The sequence below is a fragment of the Panthera uncia genome, chromosome F1 (assembly GCF_023721935.1).
Source record: "Panthera uncia isolate 11264 chromosome F1, Puncia_PCG_1.0, whole genome shotgun sequence".
NCBI lineage: Eukaryota > Metazoa > Chordata > Mammalia > Carnivora > Felidae > Panthera > Panthera uncia.
The window spans coordinates 52434451-52457881 of NC_064813.1; the positions used below are offsets into that span (position 1 = coordinate 52434451).

Sequence of the window (23431 nt, forward strand, 5' to 3'; positions counted from 1 at the left end):
CAGTAGCAGGCCAAATACACATTGTACCCTTTCATAGAGCTTTCTTACAGTCTGGTGGGTAAAATGAATTCTAATTAAACAATTACAGGAATAAATATGCATTTACCAATTGTGATAAACATAAGGTGCCACTAAAGTGTATAGATGATAGTGATCTGTCCTGAGGCATCACAAAAGGCTCTTTTTGAGAAAGGAGCTTCAAAACTGTGTTTCCAATTGCCCGCAAGAGTTTCTCTTATCTCTTGGGAAACACTGTGAATATTTCCAAAACAGAACTTGCCATCTTCTCCCTAAGCTTCTCTGAACCTCTTGTGTTTCCTATCTCAATGGTTAGCACCAACATTGACCCTCCTACTCAAACTGGAATGTTAGAATTGCAACTTGACTCTTTCTTTGCCTTATCTACACCCTACACTTTTGCTCAGAAAACACAGTCCCTTTCCATTCCAAATATCTCTTGGATCCAATTCTCTATATCCACATGATCTCAAATGTACTCTAGAATTCTTTCTTACCTGGACTACTGCAGTATCCCAAACCACTTTTGGCTCTCTCAAATTCTTCTCAACTTTATAACCAGATTGGTTATAAACACGAAACTTTTTATGTCCCTTTCCTATAAAATACCTTCTATTAACCTGAGGATAGAAGCCAAACTCCTTAGCACAGTTTATACAGTCTTCCAGATCTGGCCCCTGACTTCCATCTTAGCACCTTTACTTACTCTCTCCCATCTTCCCTTACATCAGTTCTTTCAGGGTGCCATGTTTCTCCCTCCTCTAGGCCATTGCACATCTGTATCTCTTACTAGAAATCTTTGTCAACTCCCTAATTCTCCTCCTCTCTCCTCCACCTGGTTAGCTCCTACTACATTTGCCCTATCTTAGCACTCCTCAGACAAGTTTATAATTGTTCCTTCAATAGTGCGCCTTTCAGGGGCATCTGGGTGGCTCAGTCAGTTAAGCATCCAACTTCGGCTCAGGTCATGATCTCACAGTCTGGGGGTTCACATGCTGCATTGGATTCTGGCCTGACAGCTCAGAGCCTGGAGTCTGCTTAGGATTCTGTGTCTCCCTCTCTCTCTGCTCCTCTCTCTCTCTCTCTCTCTCTCTCTCTCTCTCTCTCTCTCAGAAGTAAACATTAAAAAAATAGAGTGCCTTTCCTACTATATAATAATCCACAGAAAGACAGGAAAATTCATCTTTTTCATCGTTATATTCCTAGCACCTAGCCACGTTCTCATGACATTTTAGGTCATCAGTAATTATCCAATAAATTCATTCATGCTTCAGGGTGGCACACTTTCAAATCCATCAGACTTGGACCATTTTATTTTGCAAATTGAGATGTTTCCTATTTCTGCTTTTAATTTACGAGCCCATCAGAAAATGGTAATTTTCAATGAAAAGTCAAAGTGCTATATGTTTTTTAAGGTTTTTTATTTATTTATTTATTTTGAGAAAGAGAGAGCATGAGCAGGGGAGGGGGGTAGAGAGAGAGGGAGAGAGAGAATTCCTAGCAGGCTCTGAGCTGACAGGGCAGACATGAGGCTCAGTCTCATAACTGTGAGATCATGACCTGAGTTGAAATCAAGAGCCAGATGCTTAACTGACTGAGCCACCCAGGTGTCCTGCTATCTCATTTTATAACAAGATTTTGATAATCATCTTCTTTGTTTCATTAGCATTTTTAAAAAGAGTATTCCCAGATTACCAGATTCAGGCCAATTTTGAGTGAATATAAATGGCACTACATGCAAATTCAGACATAATGGAAGATCAAGGTCACACAAAGAAACTTATTTTAAGGGTATACATATTCAAACTAATATTTCCTGAGTTTTCTAAAATATACTCATGGTTTAATAAAATGACATGTACTTTAAAAAAATAAAACTGTCTTGAAAAGATATAGTCTAAGATTTGAGTGTGTTTCTGAAAACTACCTGATTATTTAGAAAACTAAACAAGCTTTAGTTTTCAAACCTACAAGTACCATTTCTTTAAGTTTTTATTTAAATTCCAGTTAGTTAATATACACTGCAATATTAGTTTCCAGTACAATATAGTGATTCGACACTTCCGTAGTGCTCATCACAACAAGTGCCCTCCTTAATCCCCATCACTTATTTAATTAACCCATTCTCCCACCCACCTCCCCTTTGGGAACTATCAGTTTGTTCTCAATAGTTAAGAGTCTGTTTCTTGGTTTCTCTCTCTCTCTCTCTCTCTCTCTCTCTCTCCCTTTGCTCATTGTTTCGTTTCTTAAATTCCACATATGAGTGAAATCATATCAAGGCACTTTCTTAAGTAAGATAGCAATAACATAATTTAAAATGATTGCATTGCATGAAGAAGCACATGGACCTCAAAGGCCAAATCAGCCTTGGTTATTTGTTATCCATGATTGCTAGTTACCTGTGGTGTTATGTTCACAATCATCACAGACCCCTCCACCTCCTCTGTGGTGCTCAAATGGAAATGGGTCCACTGAGATGTTGTAGTGGCAGCTTCTGGAATGGTTGTTGCATTGACAAGGTTTGCAGTTGAAAGCATGAACTTGATCACCTTGGCGGAAAGGCTTATCATTATAAAGAGGCAAGCAGTGATCACACTGAAACAATAAAGTAACAGAACAATAAAGAAATATAAAAAAGTGATTTTTGTCTTTAGATTTATATATCAGGCACTTTCACTAGACATAAAACTAACATCAAAGAGTTAAAAGAAAAAATTGTTTTTGAAAAAATGTTTTATAAATCAGAAATTAGCATATTATAGGTAGTATGAAATTATAAGTGTGCATACAAGCTGAAATTATGCAAAATGGTGTGAATAACCAGTGGGAAAAGTTTATGATTGTTCCATAATCTTTAATTTTTTTTGTCAAAACATTAAAATTTGGCTTCCAGTTTTAGGTTCCATAAGTAAAGAGCCTGGAGTCACCACTCCATCCTAACAAGTAACAAGCTGAACAGACTGAAAAATCACCAACTCTTCTTGGATCTCTAAGGGGAAAAATGGGACAAACAGCTGTCCCCAAGGTTGAAAAAGCAGACTGACAGATACAGGGAGTCTCAGTGACAAAAGCAGAGACTCACCAGCAGAAGACTCCATGGGAACCAGTTTCAGGGGAAAAATGAAGACGTATCTGTACTTAACAATTTGCTGGAGATTCAATAGCAATACGTCTGAGAAATGACGTCTCCAAGGGGGACCTAGTTACAAAGGGTGCTCCCATCCATTTTGTGGCATTTACCTCCAGGAGCCTGACCAGGTTCTCGTAGTAAATATCAGGAGAATATTACCTAATGCTTCTGGCAGAAAGAGGGAGAGGGAGTAATTTTGAAATAAATTAGTGCTCACTGCTCTTTTCAAAATGTATTTATTTATTTAAGGCAGAAAAAGAGATAGAGAAAGCAGAAGAGGGGCAAAAAGAGAGGGAGACAGAGAATCTGAAGTAGGCTCTGTGCTGACAGCAGAAAGCCCAATGGGGTGGGGGTGGGGGCTCGAACTCATGAACCATGAATGAGATCATGACCTGAGTGAAAGTTGGACACTTAACCAACTGAGCCACCCAGGTGCCCCTCACTGTTGTTTTTAATGGTATTTACCCTCAGGAGAAATTAGTTAAATATAGCCTAACCTGCTGGGGAATTTTCTGAGCTAAACCAACTTCGAGAAGAGAAATACTCAACTCCAGCCCACTCCAGACATCCTGCCCACCTATAGGTGGTAGAGACAGAGAAGCACATGTGAAGTTCACAGCCCAGAAGCACAGGCTCACTAAAAGACTAATCATAGGACTATATAGTACTTCCCCCACAGTTCACCACAATGCTAAAGGCCTGTATATAACAGTTGCTTTTACCAGGCACTTCTATCTATGAAGAAAAAACTACAAGGAACACTAAAGGCAAAAATCCCCACAAAAAACCAAAAAAATTAAAAAACATGCCACACACACAGTTTGAAAAGAAAGAGCAAGCATCAGAATCAGATATGTCAGGGATGTTGGAATTATCAGACCAGGAATTTAAAATATCTGTGATTAAAATGCCAAGGGCTCTGATGGATAAAGAAGACAGCATGCAAGAAAAGATGGGCAACGTAAGCAGAGAGATAGAAATCCTAAGAAAGAAACAAAAAGAAAAGCTAAAGATCAAACAGAAATGAAGACTCTCTTTGATGAGCTTATTAACAGATTGGACTCAGCAGAGGAAGGAATTTCTGAGGTAGATGATGTATCAATAGAATCCTCAAAAACTGAAAAGCAAAGAGAATAAAAACTGAAGAAAAAAAAAAAAAACAGACAAGCCAAGGACAATGGGACAACTATAAAAGGTATAACATACACATAATGGTAACACCAGAAGGTTAAGAGAGAAAGGAATGGAAGAAATATCTGAAACAATAATGACTGAGAATTTCTTCAATTTAATGTGAAACACCAAACCACAGATCCAGGAAGCTTAGAGAACACCAAGCAGGATAAATACTAAAAACAAAAAACAAAACAGGAGTGCCTGGATGGCTCAGTCAGTTGAGCGTCCTACTTCAGCTCAGGTCATGATCTCAGTTCGTGGTTTCAAGCCCCATGTTGGGCTCTGTGCTGACAGCTCAGAGCCTGGAGCCTGCTTCAGATTCTGTGTCTCCCTCTCTCCCTGCCTCTCCCCTGCTCATGCTCTGTCTCTCTGTCTCTAAAAAAATATAAACATTAAAAGAAATTAAACAAAACAAGACAGCAAAATCTGTACCTGGACCCAGAGTTTTTAAACTATAAAAAATCAAAGATAAAGGAAAAATCCTGAAAGAAGACAGTTTTAAAAACATCTGACCTGTAGAATCACAAAAGAATTACATCTAACTTCTCAAAAACCATGCAAGTAAGAGGAGAGCAGAGTGAAATGCCTAGGTGTCAAGAGAAAAAAGTCACCAACCTAGAATTCTGTACCCCGCCAAATTATGCTTCAAAAGTGAAGGAGAAATAATCACTTTCTCACACAAACAAAAATTGGAATTTGTTGCCAGTAGATCTGTCTCACAAGAAATGTTCAAATTTCTTTAGAGAGAAGAAAAATACTGTAGGTCAGAAACTCAGATCTACATAAAGGAAGAGCATCAAAGAAGGAATAAGTGAAGGTAAAACTTTAAAAATGTTCCATCAGTTATAAACATGAAGGGATTTAAAATATAATAAACTAACACTTAGTAGACTGTAAGTTAACATTTGAAACTTTGTGAATTAAATTGTATTTCCTGTAAAAAAAATTGAGTAGCTTGAATAGTGTTTGCTTTCTTATCCTATAACTCTATAACTTTCCATTCTGAGCAAGCATCTTTTCTATGCCTTGGTGAATTATCATATTGCTTTGTAAGTATGGATCCATCATTTTTTTAATGTTTATTTTATTTATTTATTTATTTTTAATTTTTTTTAATGTTTATTTATTTTTGAGACAGGGAGAGACAGCATGAATGGGGGAGGGTCAGAGAGAGAGGGAGACACAGAATCCGAAACAGTCTCCAGGCTCTGAGCTGTCAGCACAGAGCCCAACGCGGGACTCGAACTCATGGACCGCGAGATCATGACCTGAGCTGAAGTCGGACGCTTAACCAACTGAGCTACCCAGGCGCCCCTATTTTATTTATTTTTGAGAGAGAGAGAGAGAGAAAGAGACAGTGAGAGTGGGGACAGTGAGAGCAGAGACAGAAGGAGACAGAGAATCCCAAGCAGGCTTCACACTGTCAGCATAGAGCCCCAATAGGGGCTCGAACCCACAAACTGTGAAATCATGGCATGAGCCAAAATCAAGAGTCAGACACTTAATCAACTGAGCCATCCAGCTGCCGCCCAACTTCCATCATTTTAATCTTTGCACTTCCAGTGTCATCTTCACCCTATTCCTCGTAACCACTGTGCTCATATTTACACAAATGTAAAATGCAGCTTTTTATCCGCTGCACATACAGAGTCTTTCAAATGGTGGCACCGGTCAGCTACATCTTCTGTGAAGAAAGAAATGCTCAATTCCCCTTTTTGCATATTCCTGTTTCTGAAATGTCACATGGGTTTATTCCTGACAGACTAGGAAGCAGCACAACTGCAAGCTCTTTAGGAATGAACTCAACGGATGTGTACCAACCAATCACCAACAGACTGAAATAAGAGACATGATTGGTCACTGATCATGATGTGCACTCATTCTTTCCATAATTTGTAGACTGAAGAGCCAGAAGCTAAATCTGTACTTTATAAAATTACTCACCATTAATATACCATGAAAACTAATATTTTAACCATACTGTTGGAATATTGCGTTGTCTAACTAAACTATGGAAACTGAAATTTATGTATATTGGAACTCTGCAGAGTAAATATTTTTTTAAATTTTTTTTTTTTCAACATTTTTAATTTATTTTTGGGACAGAGAGAGACAGAGCATGAATGGGGGAGGGGCAGAGAGAGAGGGAAACACAGAATCGGAAACAGGCTCCAGGCTCCGAGCCATCAGCCCAGAGCCTGACGCGGGGCTCGAACTCACGGACCGCAAGATCGTGACCTGGCTGAAGTCGGACGCTTAACCGACTGCGCCACCCAGGCGCCCCTGCAGAGTAAATATTTTTAAAGATTTTGTTACATATGGCCAAATTCCTTCTAGAAAATTAAATTTATAGTCCCACCAGAAATATATGAGAATGTCCATTTTATGTTCTGTTCAACCTAAAACTGCTATTATCTCTTCATGATTTTTAGAAAAATATTAATCACTGTTTTGGTAGGTATGTCTTTTGTTACCAGTAAAGCTATATGTTTTTCATCTGGTTCTTGGCCAAATATAATATTTTTTGAGGAAACTTTTCATTTGTATTTTGCATATATTTTTGTGTTGATTTTAAATCTTATCACATATTAAATACATTTTTCTTTTGCCAGTCAAATAGGATTTAGTTCATAATTTTCTATATATAATTTTTTTTTCTTTTACTTTACTTCTAGTTTAGTGGCCAAAATTTTCAGTAAAACAGGTAATATACATGGCAGTTATAATGGTAGACATATTTGCATTATTTCTGAATTTAATGGAAATGTTTTTAATGTTCCAACTTTTCTAATGATGTTGACTATACCAGGTAAATTATCATTTAAAAGAACAAATATATCCTGAAATTAATAAGATCTTTTTATATTAAACATGAGAAATATATTGTCAAGTTTGTTAAATGTCCTGATTTAATTATTTGACCTAGTGTATTAATAAATTGTTATAGGATAATAAATTAATTCCAATCTATGCTTGCATTCTTAATTAACATCATTAATGGTAAATCATGGCTAAAATTATTTAAGATTTTAAATTTATATTCATAAATTAACTTGTTCTATGTTTTTATAAAGACATTAAAATAAATAAAACCCTAACATTTTAATGCAGAATCAGTATGTGCTTCAACTTATCAAGTTAACTTTAAAATCTGAGTGATCAGAAAATTCATATTTTGTACACACATTAAAACCTACTAGTTTGTCAAGTTATGTTGCTTATAAAGTATGACTGATTCAAGATTTAAAATAATATATACATACATAACAGAATTTCTGAATTATTTTTCTTACACCCCCCCCCACCATTTTCTGCTATAAAATAATGTGACTTCTGAAAGTGCCCAGCTTTTCTCAGAGTTACATATTTAAATGATGAATTAGGAGAGTCAAGCCACGTAAAGTCTCAGAAAGCCCCCCTATCTATTCATAACAATGATCCTTTGAAATTTTTATTTTTTTAAGATTATTAAAAACTATTTTGATATTTTGGACAAGAAAGGTCATTTCCTTTTACTATTTTCTGCAATAAACATTTAATATGTTAGAGCAGTTTGACATATTTCATAATCATTACTTGGACAAACTGTAGTCTAAAGCATTTTTTACCAGGATTTTTTTTTCCTCCACTAGTTCATAGTTGAACAATTTCCTCCCTTAATATTTTTAAAGTTGGAAAGAAAAAGTATATAAAAATTTAATTGTCCAATGTGTTGCTGTTCTGTGGTATTCTGAAATTTTTAGCATGAAAGCACATAGTTTTGTTACTTAGCCAAGGAAAAGGAAAACAAAAGACAGAGAGAGGAAAATGAGATGGAAACATCAATATTTTCCCATCAGGTAATGCTTAATTCCAATAATTAGTAAAGAATTCACTCTTACATATTGGTAAATTTTTGAAAACCTTTATTATATTCTTTTTGGAATAGAAGATTTTTTTTTTATTTGCTGAAGATTCTTTCTCCCCAAAACCTTTTCTCACCCTTGGCACTGGGATACCTGTACTTTTTCTCCTCCCACAGCACTCCATACCCTGACCATGTTCCTATTGTTTTGAAGTGAAATTATTGCTTTACTTACATGTATCTTCCAGGAGTTACAAGTTACTGACTTTTGTACTCCCTGTGTCATCTGCATAGAAGCTTACTAGACAATTGCTAAGCTGTTAACTGAAAATTCACATTTAATAAATATAGTAATATCCAAAATAGTCATTCTTAAGAAAATTTAGAGAGGGGACACAATGGAAAAAATTTATAAATAGGGTAAGGTTTATATAAAGACTTCAAAATTGGATGTTATTAGATGATTTTCAATAAACAATTCACAAATATAATAGTCATTTTGTAAAAGAAAGTTATGTAGCAATCTATAAGAATATTGTCAATTATGGATCGTTGGCCAAAAAAATAAAAAAACAATTAAAAGCAGGGGAACAAACCTCTTTGAGTTTTATTTCACCAGCAATAATCACTTGCAAATCAAATTATATAGAATTCAATGTTAGATCTTAGGCATATGCTTGAAGTCAGACGTTTTAGTTCAATTACTGGTGCTGCCACTAACAGTAAAAGGTAAGATGAAATGCAGACTTTCTGTATGCTGCACCCTCTCTCAAGCATTTAACATGGATTATTTCATTGAATCCTTTAGCCTTTGGATCATATAAGTATCTCACATCTGATTTCTGTTTGTTGATTTGTTAGCCCTGTGCTCTCACATAATTAATTCTACCTCTTTAAGCCTTATTTTTGTTATTTATCACATGGGGTAATAACACCTGACTCATAGAATTGTTGTAAAGATCAAGTGCTTAGCAGAGAGTCTATCACATAGTAAGCTTTTAGCAAACAATGTGTACTACTTTATTATCAGATTAGCAACTGAGAGTTAAAGAGGTTAAGTACCATGAAAAATATCATTGGACAGGAAGTCCTTGAAGCTACTTTACCTCTGCGAATCTTAGTTTCTTCATCTCTAAAAGAAGACAACTCAATTCAATAGCTTTATTTTTGACTCAAAGGATAAGTGGTAATATTTAAGCAATGCCCAACACAAAGCCTGGCACAAATTACATATTCAAAATCTGGAAGTTACAAGATGGAGAAGGAAGAAGGAAAAGAAAGAGGAGGGTAAAAATCCAACAGAGGTGTTTATCTGAAGTTCAAGTGACACTAGCAGTATATAAGACTGCCGCAGTGCAATATATTAACTATAACCATTAATAGGGGATTCTGTGATCAGAAGTGTACTAGTGCATGGTCTAATGTGGAGGATGTAGCCTAAAGAATGGAGCAATGAGCAATTAATGACCAAATTTTATTTCTGGTTAATTTTATCGTCTGTAGCTCTAACGACGGAAAAGGCCTGATCTACACATACTTCCTAGGAGCCATCAGATATCATTAGGATGTAACTATCACTTCTAGTAGGCTTAACTATAGGGGAGATATATTCTAACTGAATAAATGGAAGAATAGATGAAAACTCACTTTCTGAGTTCCTGGCTTTGGAGGAGAGAAATGAGCTCATTAAGTTCTCTTCCCCAGGTCAATTAGCCATGCAATTAATCTCGTTTTCTAATGTTTTTAAAAAACTCTATCTCCATTGCAACACTTTGGCCAAATGCAAAATTTTTGCTGCAAGATGATGCCAGATATTTTTTTTTTTTTTTTTTTTTTTTTTTTGCTTCTTTGAAAGTCTTCTTACTGGCAACTTTGCTCACCCGATGTTGGTGTTTTTATTATTCAAGTTATGCTTTCTTGAATAAAGGTGGTGGAAGTGATGATACGGAATCCGTGGTCCTGTCATCCTGATTATAGATGCAGTTTGTCTTTTACAAAGCAACTGCCGGCTGTTTGAGTTTGGGATGTTGCCTACATGAGTTTGTGGAGCAAATCCAGCCAAAGCATTCTTTTGGTATTTTTATGAAGACCACATTTCTGTTTTTCGACTGTGATCTAAAACATAAATCTCATTTAAGAATTTATTTTTACCATTAACCTAAAAAAGACATTATCAAAAAGGCTTGTATATAAGACTACACTAAATACTACAATAATGCTTCAAAGACACAGTCCTGGCTTTTTTAATGTTTAAAATCAAAGAAAAATTTGCCACTGACCTAATGGAGTGGCTTGAGTACTACCAAGTAGCTGTTGTTGAAAATGTCTAGCCTCCCCTTTGTGGACAATAAAAAACCTGCAGAAATATTAGTAACATCTTATCTCTACCTAAAGAAAACAAGCATAGATATTATTTTCAACTCTCAAGTTGATTTTTTTTTTTAATATATTACAGTACCAGGGTGACATGGGTTTGTAGAAGCAGAAACTAGTCCTAGGAAGGAGGTGCCAGGACATTCCATTGAACCCAACAATTCCAGTGGGAGTTCAGAAAAGTGCATTTTTAAAACTAGTGGTAAAGATTTTTTTAATTGTGAAGAAAAGGAAACAATGCCCCAAAGAGAATGCTTTGAAAATGTCTTATCTTGCCAAAGGAATATAATGAGTAATTATTTTATAGTGCTTTCACTTTTAAGTTTTGAATTGTCATTGATACTTACAAGACATGGAAATTCATAGCAAGAGGGAGGTAAAATGCAGAAATATATCCTTTGCATGTGTTCTCAAGATACAGTAAACGTATAGAATTTTGGTCTCTAGACAACATAGAATATTTTGAGAAAATAAAGTCTTAAAGGTACAGACATCACCTGGTCCAAATTGGTATGAAATATAAGCAAAAGTCTATTATTCACTTTTTTGTTGGGTCCATAGAAGACATTTTTCTGTGTACTTGGAGTTCTGTACAATATAGTATTTAATATAAATAAAAACATGAAACTTAAAAAATTATAAATATAAATGTAGAAAAGTATTCATAATATAGTTTGAACTTAAAAATGATGTTAAGGATAACATGGAGAGTCTAATGCTATTTTCTAGATAGAGCTAGACTCATCTGCAGACATGGATATAGAGCTACAACTTTAAGCAGATAGAAACGGATAATACAGATTTACAATAACAACAACAAAAGATCTGAGAGGATATAAACTAAGAGCATTTGCTGAGGTTATCTATGGACGGTAGAGTTATAGAAGGCTTTTACTTTTTATAAGTTTGTTTTTTCCGCAGGATGCATTTATTACTAATGTATTAAAAAACTGAGGGCAAATAAAATGCAACTCCTTGGATACTTACAAGAAAATTACACATAATTTGCATGTAACACTTCACTAAGAGAAGCTAAGAAAATTAAAATGTTCCAGTTTTAAATTATACACAGATCAGTAAGATACTACAGAGGAAATGATTATTTTTTCAAGTCAATGTAGGCTGAATTTATGAATTACCAGAAAACAGAGTATGAATTTTTTAAAGATATAAATGTTTCCGAACAATGAGATTAATAAGGATTTTGAGAGATGACAGTCAAATTTTCTGTTGTAAAATTCGATTTAAAAGATACAGAACTAAACGACACACTGACATATTGGCATTTGATCTTAAGGACAATGCTGTGTTACTATCATTTTGTGTGGTTCACAAAGACAGATTAAAGACAAGAAATACTTTGTAGTCTATCCTTTGATTATTAACTTTCATGCAATGTAAATTTTTGGTTTCATAATTGCGTCTCTTTACAACTTCTTCCAGATAATTCTGAGAACCATGGCAAAATAGAAGAAACATGAGTAACTTTTGAGTAAATTATGAGCATTATGAGTAAATTTTTGATCTCATAATTTTCTTCTATCTTTTCTATCAATGACATTTAAATTTTTATTTAAAATTTAGAAACATTTGCATACATTTTATGCAGTTTCTGAAACAGTTTTCTACTTAATGTTTTTCCAATCTCCAGTTAATCATTTGTCACTTTAAATGATGTGTTTCTTCTATAACAACTGGATTCCCCTGATATGTTCCTGGATGCTCAAATTATAAAATTAGACAATGGCTTTATCAGGGTTGAGGAACTTTATCATTGATTCATTTAACTGCTTTCATTTTGATAGCTTCTTAAGGGCTACTAATCAACTCCATGAAGTTGGAACCAAATACTTTGACATATTCAGGTAGGATTGACATAGAACAATCAGTGAATCTAGAAGACACTAATGAAATCTATTTTATTGTATTACATTCTAACAATACACAATGATATTTCTCTGAGACCATTAAATGGAATAGTATTCTCTTGTTACCATTACAGACTAGCAAAGACAATCTCTCAAAGATAATCTACAGGTCCAACAGCATTTTACCAACTCCCTCCCATCAGTCTCATTTTTGATCCATTAATTATGAATACTTTCAAATTTACAGAAAAAAATATGAACTGCATATAGGAAAATTTAAAGAAGTGAGACTTTAGCAGCACATCATTTATTCAGTCACCTATGCAACAATCTTTAATGACCATTATGTATCTTTGAAGGAAGAAGAAAATATCTTCTTAGCCAAAGATACATAGTTCCTAGGAAGGATGGGGGTGGTGCTGATCTTCCTGAAAGTTACTCATAGAAGAGCTCAAAAGACCTAACAGACTCAATGCCCTTTGAAACCTCAAGTTCAGAAAAATGACCATGAGTCATCAAAGGAACAACTTGTCTTTAACATTCACAGATTAAGAAAACAGAGAACCTGCTTTTGAATTATTTCAAAAATAGATTGAATCATTTCTTAAATGTTCATTTTAATTTTTTTAATATTCAAAATTCAATTATATTTCCTTTTTTTGACATTGCCAATTTTTTAAATTTATTTTTTTATTGTTTTTAATTTTTATGTGTTGTTTTTATTTAAATCCCAGTTAGTTAACATATAGTGTGATAATGGTCTCAGGAGTAGAATTTAGTAATTTATCACTTACATATAATACCCAGTGCTTGTCCCAACAAATGCCCTCCTTAATGCCCATCACCCATTTAGCCCATCCCCCACCCACCTCCCCTCCAGCAGCCCTGTTTGTTCTCTGTATTTAAGTGTCACTTGTGATTTGCCTCCCTCTCTGTTTTTATCTTATTTTTCCTTCCCTTCCCCTATGTTCATCTGTTTTGTTTCTTAAATTCTACATATGAATGAAGTCACATCTGGAGGTGCACCTGGCTCGCTCACTCAGAAGAACTTGCAACTTTCGATTTCTGGATCATGAGTTTGAGCCCCAGGCTGGGTCTAGAGGTTATTTAAATAAAAAACTTAAAAAAAAATTGAAACTAAAAATAAAAAGTCACATCTGGAAAATCTGTAAGAAGTAGTTAATTCCCCAGTAATGGTAAATGATGAAATAATCCTTTATTTTTCCTTAAGTCTAGGACATACCATACAGGTTAAAATTTAGGGGCACAAAGGACAACTATAGGTGCTGCCTTATTTTATTAAGCATTTATAGAGAAAATAGCATGTTGTCCATACGTCTGAAATCACTGCAATTATCATGACCTATTTGAATAGTCAATTTATCTGTTGTCCTTTGTAGACAACTATTAGATCTTCTTGATCTAATCAATCAGAGCATAATACCTGAAACATTGTAATTCCTCAATAAAGGTTATTGAGTAAGGGAAAGAAATGTATAAATGAATGAATAAACCAGTGAACGGATGATACAACACGAGCTCATTTTTATTAGTGAATTCACTTCATTCCTAGTTCTAGCAAAAAAAAAAAAGTGAAAGAAAATTGTCTCCTTTTCTACTCTCAACAGAGAAATGCCCACAAATGTCTTTATCTAGACAACACTTTCATGCAATAAGAATAGCCAATATGTTATGGCATCAGTCCTAAATGCTTCATATTTATCAGCTGCCTTTCTTTCCAATAATCTATGAAGTAAGAGTTGCTATTACCTCCATTTTACAGGTAAGAAAACTGAAGAATAGGAAAGAAATAATAATTTTCTAAAGTCACTCCCTGGAATGACAATTAGTATAAACTAGAATGTAAAAATTTGTGAGGATGGCAATGCTTGCTGTGTTTTGTTCATTACAATATTCCCAGTGCCTAGAAGCCCTCACACATAGTAGGCACTCAATTTACATATATATAATATGTATTATATGTAAAAGTATACACATAGGTACATATAACTATGTATACATCATATATACATATACATATATATACATATATATTCATATATACATACACACACACACACACTCACACACACATATATACACAGCATATCTATATCATATTCTTCTTCATTCTCCATTAGAACTCTCTCTCCTAATCACCATGCTATGCTGGCGCCAGGGGACAGAAAATGATCTCAGGGAGAGAGGTGCTGAGTGGATCCACTTGGCTAGCTGTTCATACGTCCCTCTGCTCAGTCTAAAGTGGAAGGCAGAGCCCTGGAAATCCAAAGTTGGAGTCTCTCCCCACTGGCTGGAAAATTCAGAGGTATGTAGGCAGCCCCTGCCTGTGTGGGAAGGAGAGGAAGGCATTCTGTTCCAAAGTGAGAGATTATAAAATGCTCACTTTTTAAGAAGTCAGTATGGTACTAACTGAGCTAAAAGAGGCAATTTGTTCAACTACTCCCAAATGGCCTAAATGAATTAGAGATCTTCTGAAAGTCTGTAAATTGCTCCTTTCTCATCAGATTAGTGTGTTGGAAATTTTAAAAGCCTAAATCTCTAATAATAATAATTGTTCTCCAGCTCTGTTCAGAGCTTCCTCTTTTCTTTCAATGTACCAGTTCAATTGTATTCGAATGATGTTGTTTCAGTAGAATTTCTTGTGTCTACTAGAGAAATCAGCTTTATAAACATAAAAACTTCAGTGTAGTCACATAACTACTTGTTCCAATAGAAGTTTCCCTTTGTAGACCTAGTGCTCCAACCACAGATGTATGATTAGACAAACATGCGAACTTCTATCAGTGATAGGTTGGGTGCAGTGGGGGATGATAGCACAGATGAAATATCCAACTACAGAGAGAATCCGGACAGAAAGTGACTCAGTGTTTTGCATATAGTAGGTGATCAATAGATGTTTGAGGAATGCATGAATGAATGATATAATGGACTGTTTACATTTGTGACATGTTACAGGACTATACCTTAGTTTATCTAGTATTTATTGGAATGGTAACACTAAAGGTTTAAAGGTAAATGCAGTAGTTTCCTGCAGATTTTTACCTATAGATTATTATGTAATCTCAATTAGCAAACCCTAAATGATTACCAGGCCTTGCCATTGAGAAGGCTTAAATGTTCATGTATTTATCCTTGAATTCTTCCTTCAGTAATTCTTTCCCCTGGTTAGAAATTCTCATATAATTAAAGCGTCCACAGAAAATACATACTTAGCTGCTCTCTAGATGCTGAAAGTAACAGCATAAATTAAATAACTACTGATACTATTGGATAATACTGATGAGACAGTTGTGGTAATATAATAATCATGAACACTTAAAATACATAGCCTAACAAATCAACCATTAATATGTGTTGGCTACTTTTAGAAACTTTCTAATTTATGAAATGCCTTGTCTGTATGTCTATAGGTAAGGTTCAATGGAAGATTGTAAACTCATCCAATAAAACAAATTTTGATAACACATGAAACAAAATCCACATTTGCAAAAATAGAGACTGTAGACAGAATTATATGGACAACTGCTTCAGTTCTACACATTGTCCATATATAAATATAACTGATAGTTTATATACTTATAAGGAGGAAACTTTTCACCCTGGCTTGGGAATGCAAACCATCTAACAATGTCTAGTTGTTGAATGAGATCCATTTGCATGACAGGCATTGGAGTCAGATTGCTTTTGAATACTGGTCATTGTTTCATATTTGATTTGTTCTCTGGCTTGCCTGCCCTTCGTATTGCCTCTTTAACTGTGGGAATTGTTCAGGGCACTAAATAGAAAAGACATGTATGAGATACACAAGGTTCTCCCAAGGTCCAGAAGAAGGACACTAAGGTTTCTTCAAATTTGTAGGTTGTAACCAAGTCAATTCTCCTTTATTAGCAACTATAATAATTTACCTCTACTGATACGCCAGAAAATGTGGCCTGGAATAGAGAACACATTTGTATAGGATAATCTACACTATTTTATAAAGGAAGCCAATGAAGAGAAAATGGATACATCATATTAAAATCTCTTCAAAAATAGATTCATATTTTAAGCAGCAAAATCCATTATGTCTTTTCATTTTTAGGGTTCCTCTACACTTAGTGAGTGGACACCAAAATGTATTTGAGTTCCTATTTGGAAAGAAAGCCATTTTATATTGGAAATTTTATTTCATCTTAGACTTCAGTACTAGATTAGTAAATTTTCAAAATCCTTTCATTAGTATAGCTACATTGAATTTTTTTAAGATTTAAAATGTCAATGAGATTTATATTATCTGTTAATTATAAATTGTCAGTCTGAATAATTTGTTTGCACTAAAGTCATCTCTATTTATTATAATAATTAGTGTGTACCAGGAAATCTTTTTTTAAATTTCACAAATGAAAGTCCTTCAATATTTTCAAATACGTGGATCTTTAATCAAGATGTTATAGTGGTACTGTAGCATAATGCTCTACACATAGAAGGCATTTAATAAATATTTGGTGAATGAAGCTAGCAAATGATCAATCAACACATTAGAACTATAAAAGTACACAATAATCATGAATTTTGTAACAGTTACCCCATCCTGAAGAGTCACCTCCACTGTTTTTAGCAGTAGCGTGAATACTTAACATAGATGATATGTATCTGATAGATTAATAAATCATAGTATTTTAGGAAAATTATATTAAAATATTTAGGATTGCAAAATTTATAAATAAAAAAAGCAAACAAGCATGTTCTTTTATTCACTACCTGACTTAAAAAACAAAACACTGCAATATACATTCTACTCCATCAGTGACACATGAACTTAGCAATATCCATTCACAAGCTTTTCTTCATATCTACACTTGATATATTACTTAGTATTGTTGTGCATGTTTTTAAATATTACATAAATGGTATATTGTGTATATTATTCTATAATCTTTTTGTATTCTATTGTCTGAGAGTCTAGTTGTGTTGATGTAATAGCTATATTCATTTATATGAATTGAACTGCAGTAAGTATCCATTTAAATGTTTGCAAACTGTTTTCCCACACTGGTGACACATTCCCATCATTAATGGATGAACGAATCCCCAGTAATCTACACCTTTGCCAGCCAATGAAATTTTCAGATTTTTTGAATCTTTGCCAATATCATGAATATAAAATGTTATCTCACAGTTATGATTACTGATAACCAGTAAAATTGCAGCTGTTTCCACATGTATATTGGCCTTTTGAGTTGCCACTTCTAGCTGCTTACGCAAATTACTTGGCTCAACTTTCTTGGTTTCTTAACCAATTTTCTTGGTTTCTTAATTGGTTTGATTTAAAAATTCCCTTTGTGGGGCGCCTGGGTGGCTCAGTCGGTTAAGCGGCCGACTTCAGCTCAGGTCACGATCTCGCGGTCCGTGAGTTCGAGCCCCGCGTCGGGCTCTGTGCTGACAGCTCAGAGCCTGGAGCCTGCTTCCGATTCTGTGTCTCCCTCTCTCTCTGCCCCTCCCCCGTTCATGCTCTGTCTCAAAAATAAATTAAAAAAAAAAGTTAAAAAAAAATTAAAAAAAAATAAAAATTCCCTTTGTTATATGTGTTGTGTTGCTAATATAATCTGCTAATATGTAGCTTTTCCTTCTCTTTATTTTAAAAATGGTAGCTTTTGGTGATTAGAAGTTTCTAATTATAATGTAGCCACATTTATTAGTTTCTTCCTCTACAGTTTTTCCTTCTTGTATTCAGAAGTTGTAAAGACATACTATATTTTCTGTGGAAAAATTATTTTTAAATTGTTTCTTTTTTGTCCTTGGTATATAAAAATAATTATTTTCATGTTTCTATCCTATATCTAGCCACTTTGCTGAATTCCCCTCAATATTTAATAATTTGTGGATTTTTTTGCATTTTCTGGCTCAATTATCTTGTCTTCAGATATTGGCAGCTCAGTTCTTTTAAGTGTTGTTTGTTTTTTTTCTTATCACATTGAGCTGGCTAGATCCTCCAATAAATGTGGAATAATAGACATCCTTGTCTTATTCCTGGTTTTAAAGGGAATGCTTCAATAGATTTACATTTATATGCACTGTTAATATTAGGAACTGGAAGGTATTATGCTAAGTGAAATAAGTCAGAGAAAGACAGATACAATATGTTTTCGCTCATATGTGGATCTTGAGAAACTTAACAGAAGACCATGGGGGAGAGGAAGGGGGGGAAAAGTTACAGAGCGGGAGGGAGGCAAACCATAAGAGACTCTTGGATACTGAGAACAAACTGAGGGCTGACGGGGGGTGGTGGGGGAGTGGGGAAAGTGGGTGATGGGCATTGAGGAGGGCACTTGTTGGGATGAGCACTGGGTGTTATATGGAAACCAATTTGACAATAAATTATATTATTATTATTAAACAAAATAATAAATAAATAAATCTCAGAAAAAAAAAAGAAAATTATACTTGTTTCTCTATCAGGTTAAGAGTTCTTAAAGCACTTGTCTAGAAAGGTGTTAATTTCATTAATTGCTTTTTTCCAAGCCTACTGATTTTATGTTGCTTTCTTCAATTAATGTGATGAAATACATTAATAGTTTTATTAATATTAAATTCCACTCTCATTCCTGGGAGAAACCCAATTTAGCTACTATATATTATTGTAGATTTGGTTCATCATTTAAAAATTTTTGGCTTTGTTTATAAGAGAGTGATCTTAAGTTTTCTTTTTGTACTCTCCTTGTTTGATCTTACATCCTGGCCTCCACAATTCATTTTACCAACACAGTTCAAAATAAGTTAAAACCCTAGTATACTATGTATTTAACTTGTTTATTTTACTTCTTTGGTTTCCCCCACCCACACCACCAATTCATAAGAGAATATAAATTCTTCAAGAGTAGGAATAATTGTGTTTTGCCCAGAGATGTAAACCTACTGCATCCAAATAAGTACTCAATAAAATTTTCCTGGATTAATAAAAGGCTCATAATTTTAGTTGAAGGTTTTTTCCATCTATTTCTACTTAACTCATTGGGATAAAAGTGAAATGACTGTATGCATTCATTTACTTACAAATAGTTAATGCTTACAGTAGTTGTGATTACAAATTCTTTATAATTTGTTGCAACTATCATATTGATTAGTACGTGATCAATGTTCATAAATTTTCCATGTGATCTTGACAAGAATGTACATTTTTTCATTGTTGAATACAGGAATCTATTAGTTTAAGCTTCACATTAGTTCAATTCTCAATTATTAAGGATTTTAATTTTTGACTGCCTGATTAATTACTTAAATGAGATGTATTAAATTCTTCTACATTGCTGTTGGATTTGTCAATTTCTCTTTCCAGCTCTGTCAAATTTTGCTTTATACTTTTGAATCTATGCTATAAGATGCATGTAAGTTTAGAATTCTATCATTTGCCATTATATAGTAAAGCACCTTATCTCTAATAAAAGTTTTTACTTACAGTCTATTTTACCTAATATTATATAGCTTAAGCCATTTTAAAAATTTTTAAACTTTGTATGTGCTCGTGTTTTAGGTATATGTCTCACTCTCTCAACACCAGGGCCATGCTGAGCCTTGTTGGAGCCTGAGACCAAAAGAAAAATATGTACTCCTATATACATTTATAAAATATCCTCTTATAGTAGGAACCAAGTAGAAAACATTAATAAACACTCTATAATCAAAAACACAGCTATGTATAAGCTTTCATCTTACCCAATCTGTTTTTAAACCATTGTCAACCTTTATATGAGGCAGACACAGGAGAGCCTTATAGAACAGCTAGGCAGGGGCTGTGGCTGACTGGAGTAACAGCTCTCATTGCTAAGTAACTCGGACTTGTAAAACAAACAACAGCTTATTTTTACTTAAAATGTTTACATATTTTTCCTCAGAGATTTTAGTATTATTTTGCCTTTATTAAACATTACACTAAAATATTATTTATCTTGGGGCGCCTGGGTGGCGCAGTCGGTTAAGCGTCCGACTTCAGCCAGGTCACGATCTCACGGTCGGTGAGTTCGAGCCCCGCGTCAGGCTCTGGGCTGATGGCTCAGAGCCTGGAGCCTGTTTCCGATTCTGTGTCTCCCTCTCTCTCTGTCCCTCCCCCGTTCATGCTCTGTCTCTCTCTGTCCCAAAAATAAATAAACGTTGAAAAAAAAAATTTTTATAAAAAAAAAAAAATATTATTTATCTTAATAAGTTTTCTGGTGCCTTCTTAAAATTTGTGCCTGAGGTACTCCCTCACGTTACTGCAGGCTCTGCTCAGACAATGGTGGTATACTATATTTTGATGTGTGTGACAGTTATTTAAATTTTTTTTTACATTTATTTATTTTTGAGAGTCAGAGAGAGACAGAGAACAAGTGGGGGAGGGGCAGAGATAGAAAGAGACATAGAATCTGAAGCAGGCTCCAGGCTCCGAGCTGTCAGCACAGAGCCCGACACGGGGCTCAAACCCACGACCGTGAGATCATGACCTGAGCCGAAGCCAGACGCCCAACTGACTGAGCCACCCAGATGCCCCATGTGTGACAATTCTTAATTCTAACTGACAAGTGTAACACATTTACATTTGTTATATTTATTGCTATATTTGGAATCTATATTTTCTATATCTCTTACTTTTTTATTTCCCTCTTCTTTTTTCCCTTATGTCAGAATAAGAAAGATGTTTCCTTTTTATTCTCTGTAGTTTGGGAAGTTACATACTACATTTCTTCTCTTTTGCTGTGTTATTCTTAAATAAAAATCCTTCTTAAGTTAAAATTTGAAGTATTCCACTCTCTTCAAGAATAATTCAGGGACCTTCGATCTCTTAAATGCAATCATCACTTCTGCCTTAAAAGCTACTTTTTCAATAGACTATAATTTTTGAAGCATTTTCTAGTTGACAGAAAAATTGAGAGACAGATACAGAGTTCCCATATACCTCCCACCCCCACCTATTCACAGAATTCTCAACTTTCAACATTTGGAACCGGAGTTGTATGTTGTCATAAACTGATAAACCTAAATTGACACATCATTATTATGTGGACACATAAACAGTCCACAGTTTAATGTTTACTATACTTATGTGGCTGTATTTCTATTTCATCCCACTGATCTATTTCTTTATTTTTGCCAAGACCACATTGTTTTAATTACTGTAACTTTCAGGATATGTCTTGAAGTCAGGTCGTGTCAGTAGTCTGACTTTGTTCTAGTCTTTCAATACCGTCTTGGCTATTCTGTGCCTTGTGCCCCTCACACAAACTTGAGAAATGGTGGTTGATATCCACAAAATAAATTTCTGAGATTCTAATTGGGATTACTTTGAATCTATAGATAAAGGTAGAAAGAACAGACATCTTGACAATACTGAATCTTCCTGTCTATGAACACGGAATAACTAGTGCAAGTGCTTTTCGAAGATTAATAGTATCACCATGTGCCAGAGAGGAAATGAAATTCTAGGCCTTGATTCACTAAACATACATCTAATATAGATTCTATAATATGAGCTGTTTGCTACTTAGAAAAATGAATTCATTAGTATTTACAAGATAGATTATACAATGAAATGCATTTAAAGTAAAATCCTTGTGTGAGCAAACAGAAGACATTACTGGGAAAGCTTGATGTGTAATAAAAATATGACTCAAGCTAGTCATGATGACTCATACTTTTGGACTTGTGTGCTCTAAAGGAACACACTTTCTAAAATAACAGGAAATATTCATTTACATAATAAGCATTGTAGAGTGTGATGTTGGCACCATTCAAATTATTGAATGGTAGGAAGGCCTATTATATTAAATGTTTTAAGCTGGCTCTGCTATTTATAATACTAACAAAAATGCATACTGATAGCTTGATTGTAGTTAATTCATAAAAGCCATGATTAATGCTATAAAAGGGTCACAAATCAGAGCCAAAGAATAAGAGAAGTATTCATGGTTACTAATAAATTGCTCTGTGAACGCTTGGCCACCCTTGCAGGTAATGATGTCACAGAATGATGAAAGAATAGCTAAGTAGCCAACAAAGTGCCAGTCCTTGGCAAATGGACTGATTATTACATCACTCTTAGCCAAGAGCCCCTGAAAGATGAACATAACTATTAAAAGAAAATGAAAAATCATTAGGACGCAAGTATCAACTGATAACACATCTCTTAAAGCTAGAATTTACCAACATTTGAATTTTTAGAACAGGTATAGAGAAGAGAATGAGTAATGGGTGTATTGTAACTATGCAACCATGTCAGTTGACATGGAGTAGACATACCTAAGCTTCCAATTCCTAGGTTGTATTCTGCATCTAAGAACTTGACACATACTTTTGGAAAGTTACAATGGAATTCTTGAGCAGGTGGACCAGAGATATATTATTGCAATAAAGCTAATAGCACAAGTAGTTAGGAAATTATTTTAAAAAAAAAAAAGGTAAGGGAAGTAGGGAGTGGAATCGGAAACCTATGCACCAAAATAATACATGGTTGAATAATTCCATGATATGAAATTTTAGAACAGGAAAAGCTAATTTGTAGTGACAGGAGGCAGGTTGGTAGTTTCCTGGGACTGAAGGTTGGGGAGGAGGCATGGACTGTAGAGGAGCACAAAGAGTATTTGGAGAGAAAAACATCCCATATCTTGAATATGGCAGTGATCACACAAGCGTTGCTAAAACTCATCAATCTATACATTTTTAAATGGGTACATTTTATTGTACATACTTCAGGAAAGTTGCTTAAAAAGAAAAATCACTAGTTTTGCAAGACATTATCATGGTTCAAATTGAGTAAAGGATACAAGGAACCTATTTAATACAATCAATTATTTAATTGTACATGAATTCACAATTAAAATGAAAAAAATCACTTAAATTTTAAAATACATGTACAAGTAACAGTGATTATCTGTTATCCAAAAAATAATTATTTAAAAAGCATAAATGTGTTTCTTATCAAATGATTCATTCAGGGTTAAACGCGGTGTAATCCTGAATTCTGCTTTGAAATATTCAACTCTGCTTGTAAGT

General features: G+C 34.4%; 1 protein-coding gene across 1 annotated transcript in view; it reads right to left on the bottom strand.

The window, feature by feature from the left end:
- The window catches only part of USH2A (usherin), a 733950-nt gene that overhangs the window by 617641 nt on the left and 92878 nt on the right, over window positions 1–23431 (bottom strand). Inside the window, exon 9 of the mRNA XM_049634559.1 lies at window positions 2418–2613. Within this exon, the coding sequence (XP_049490516.1) occupies window positions 2418–2613 (196 nt within the window). The remainder of the gene's footprint in view (window positions 1–2417; window positions 2614–23431) is intronic.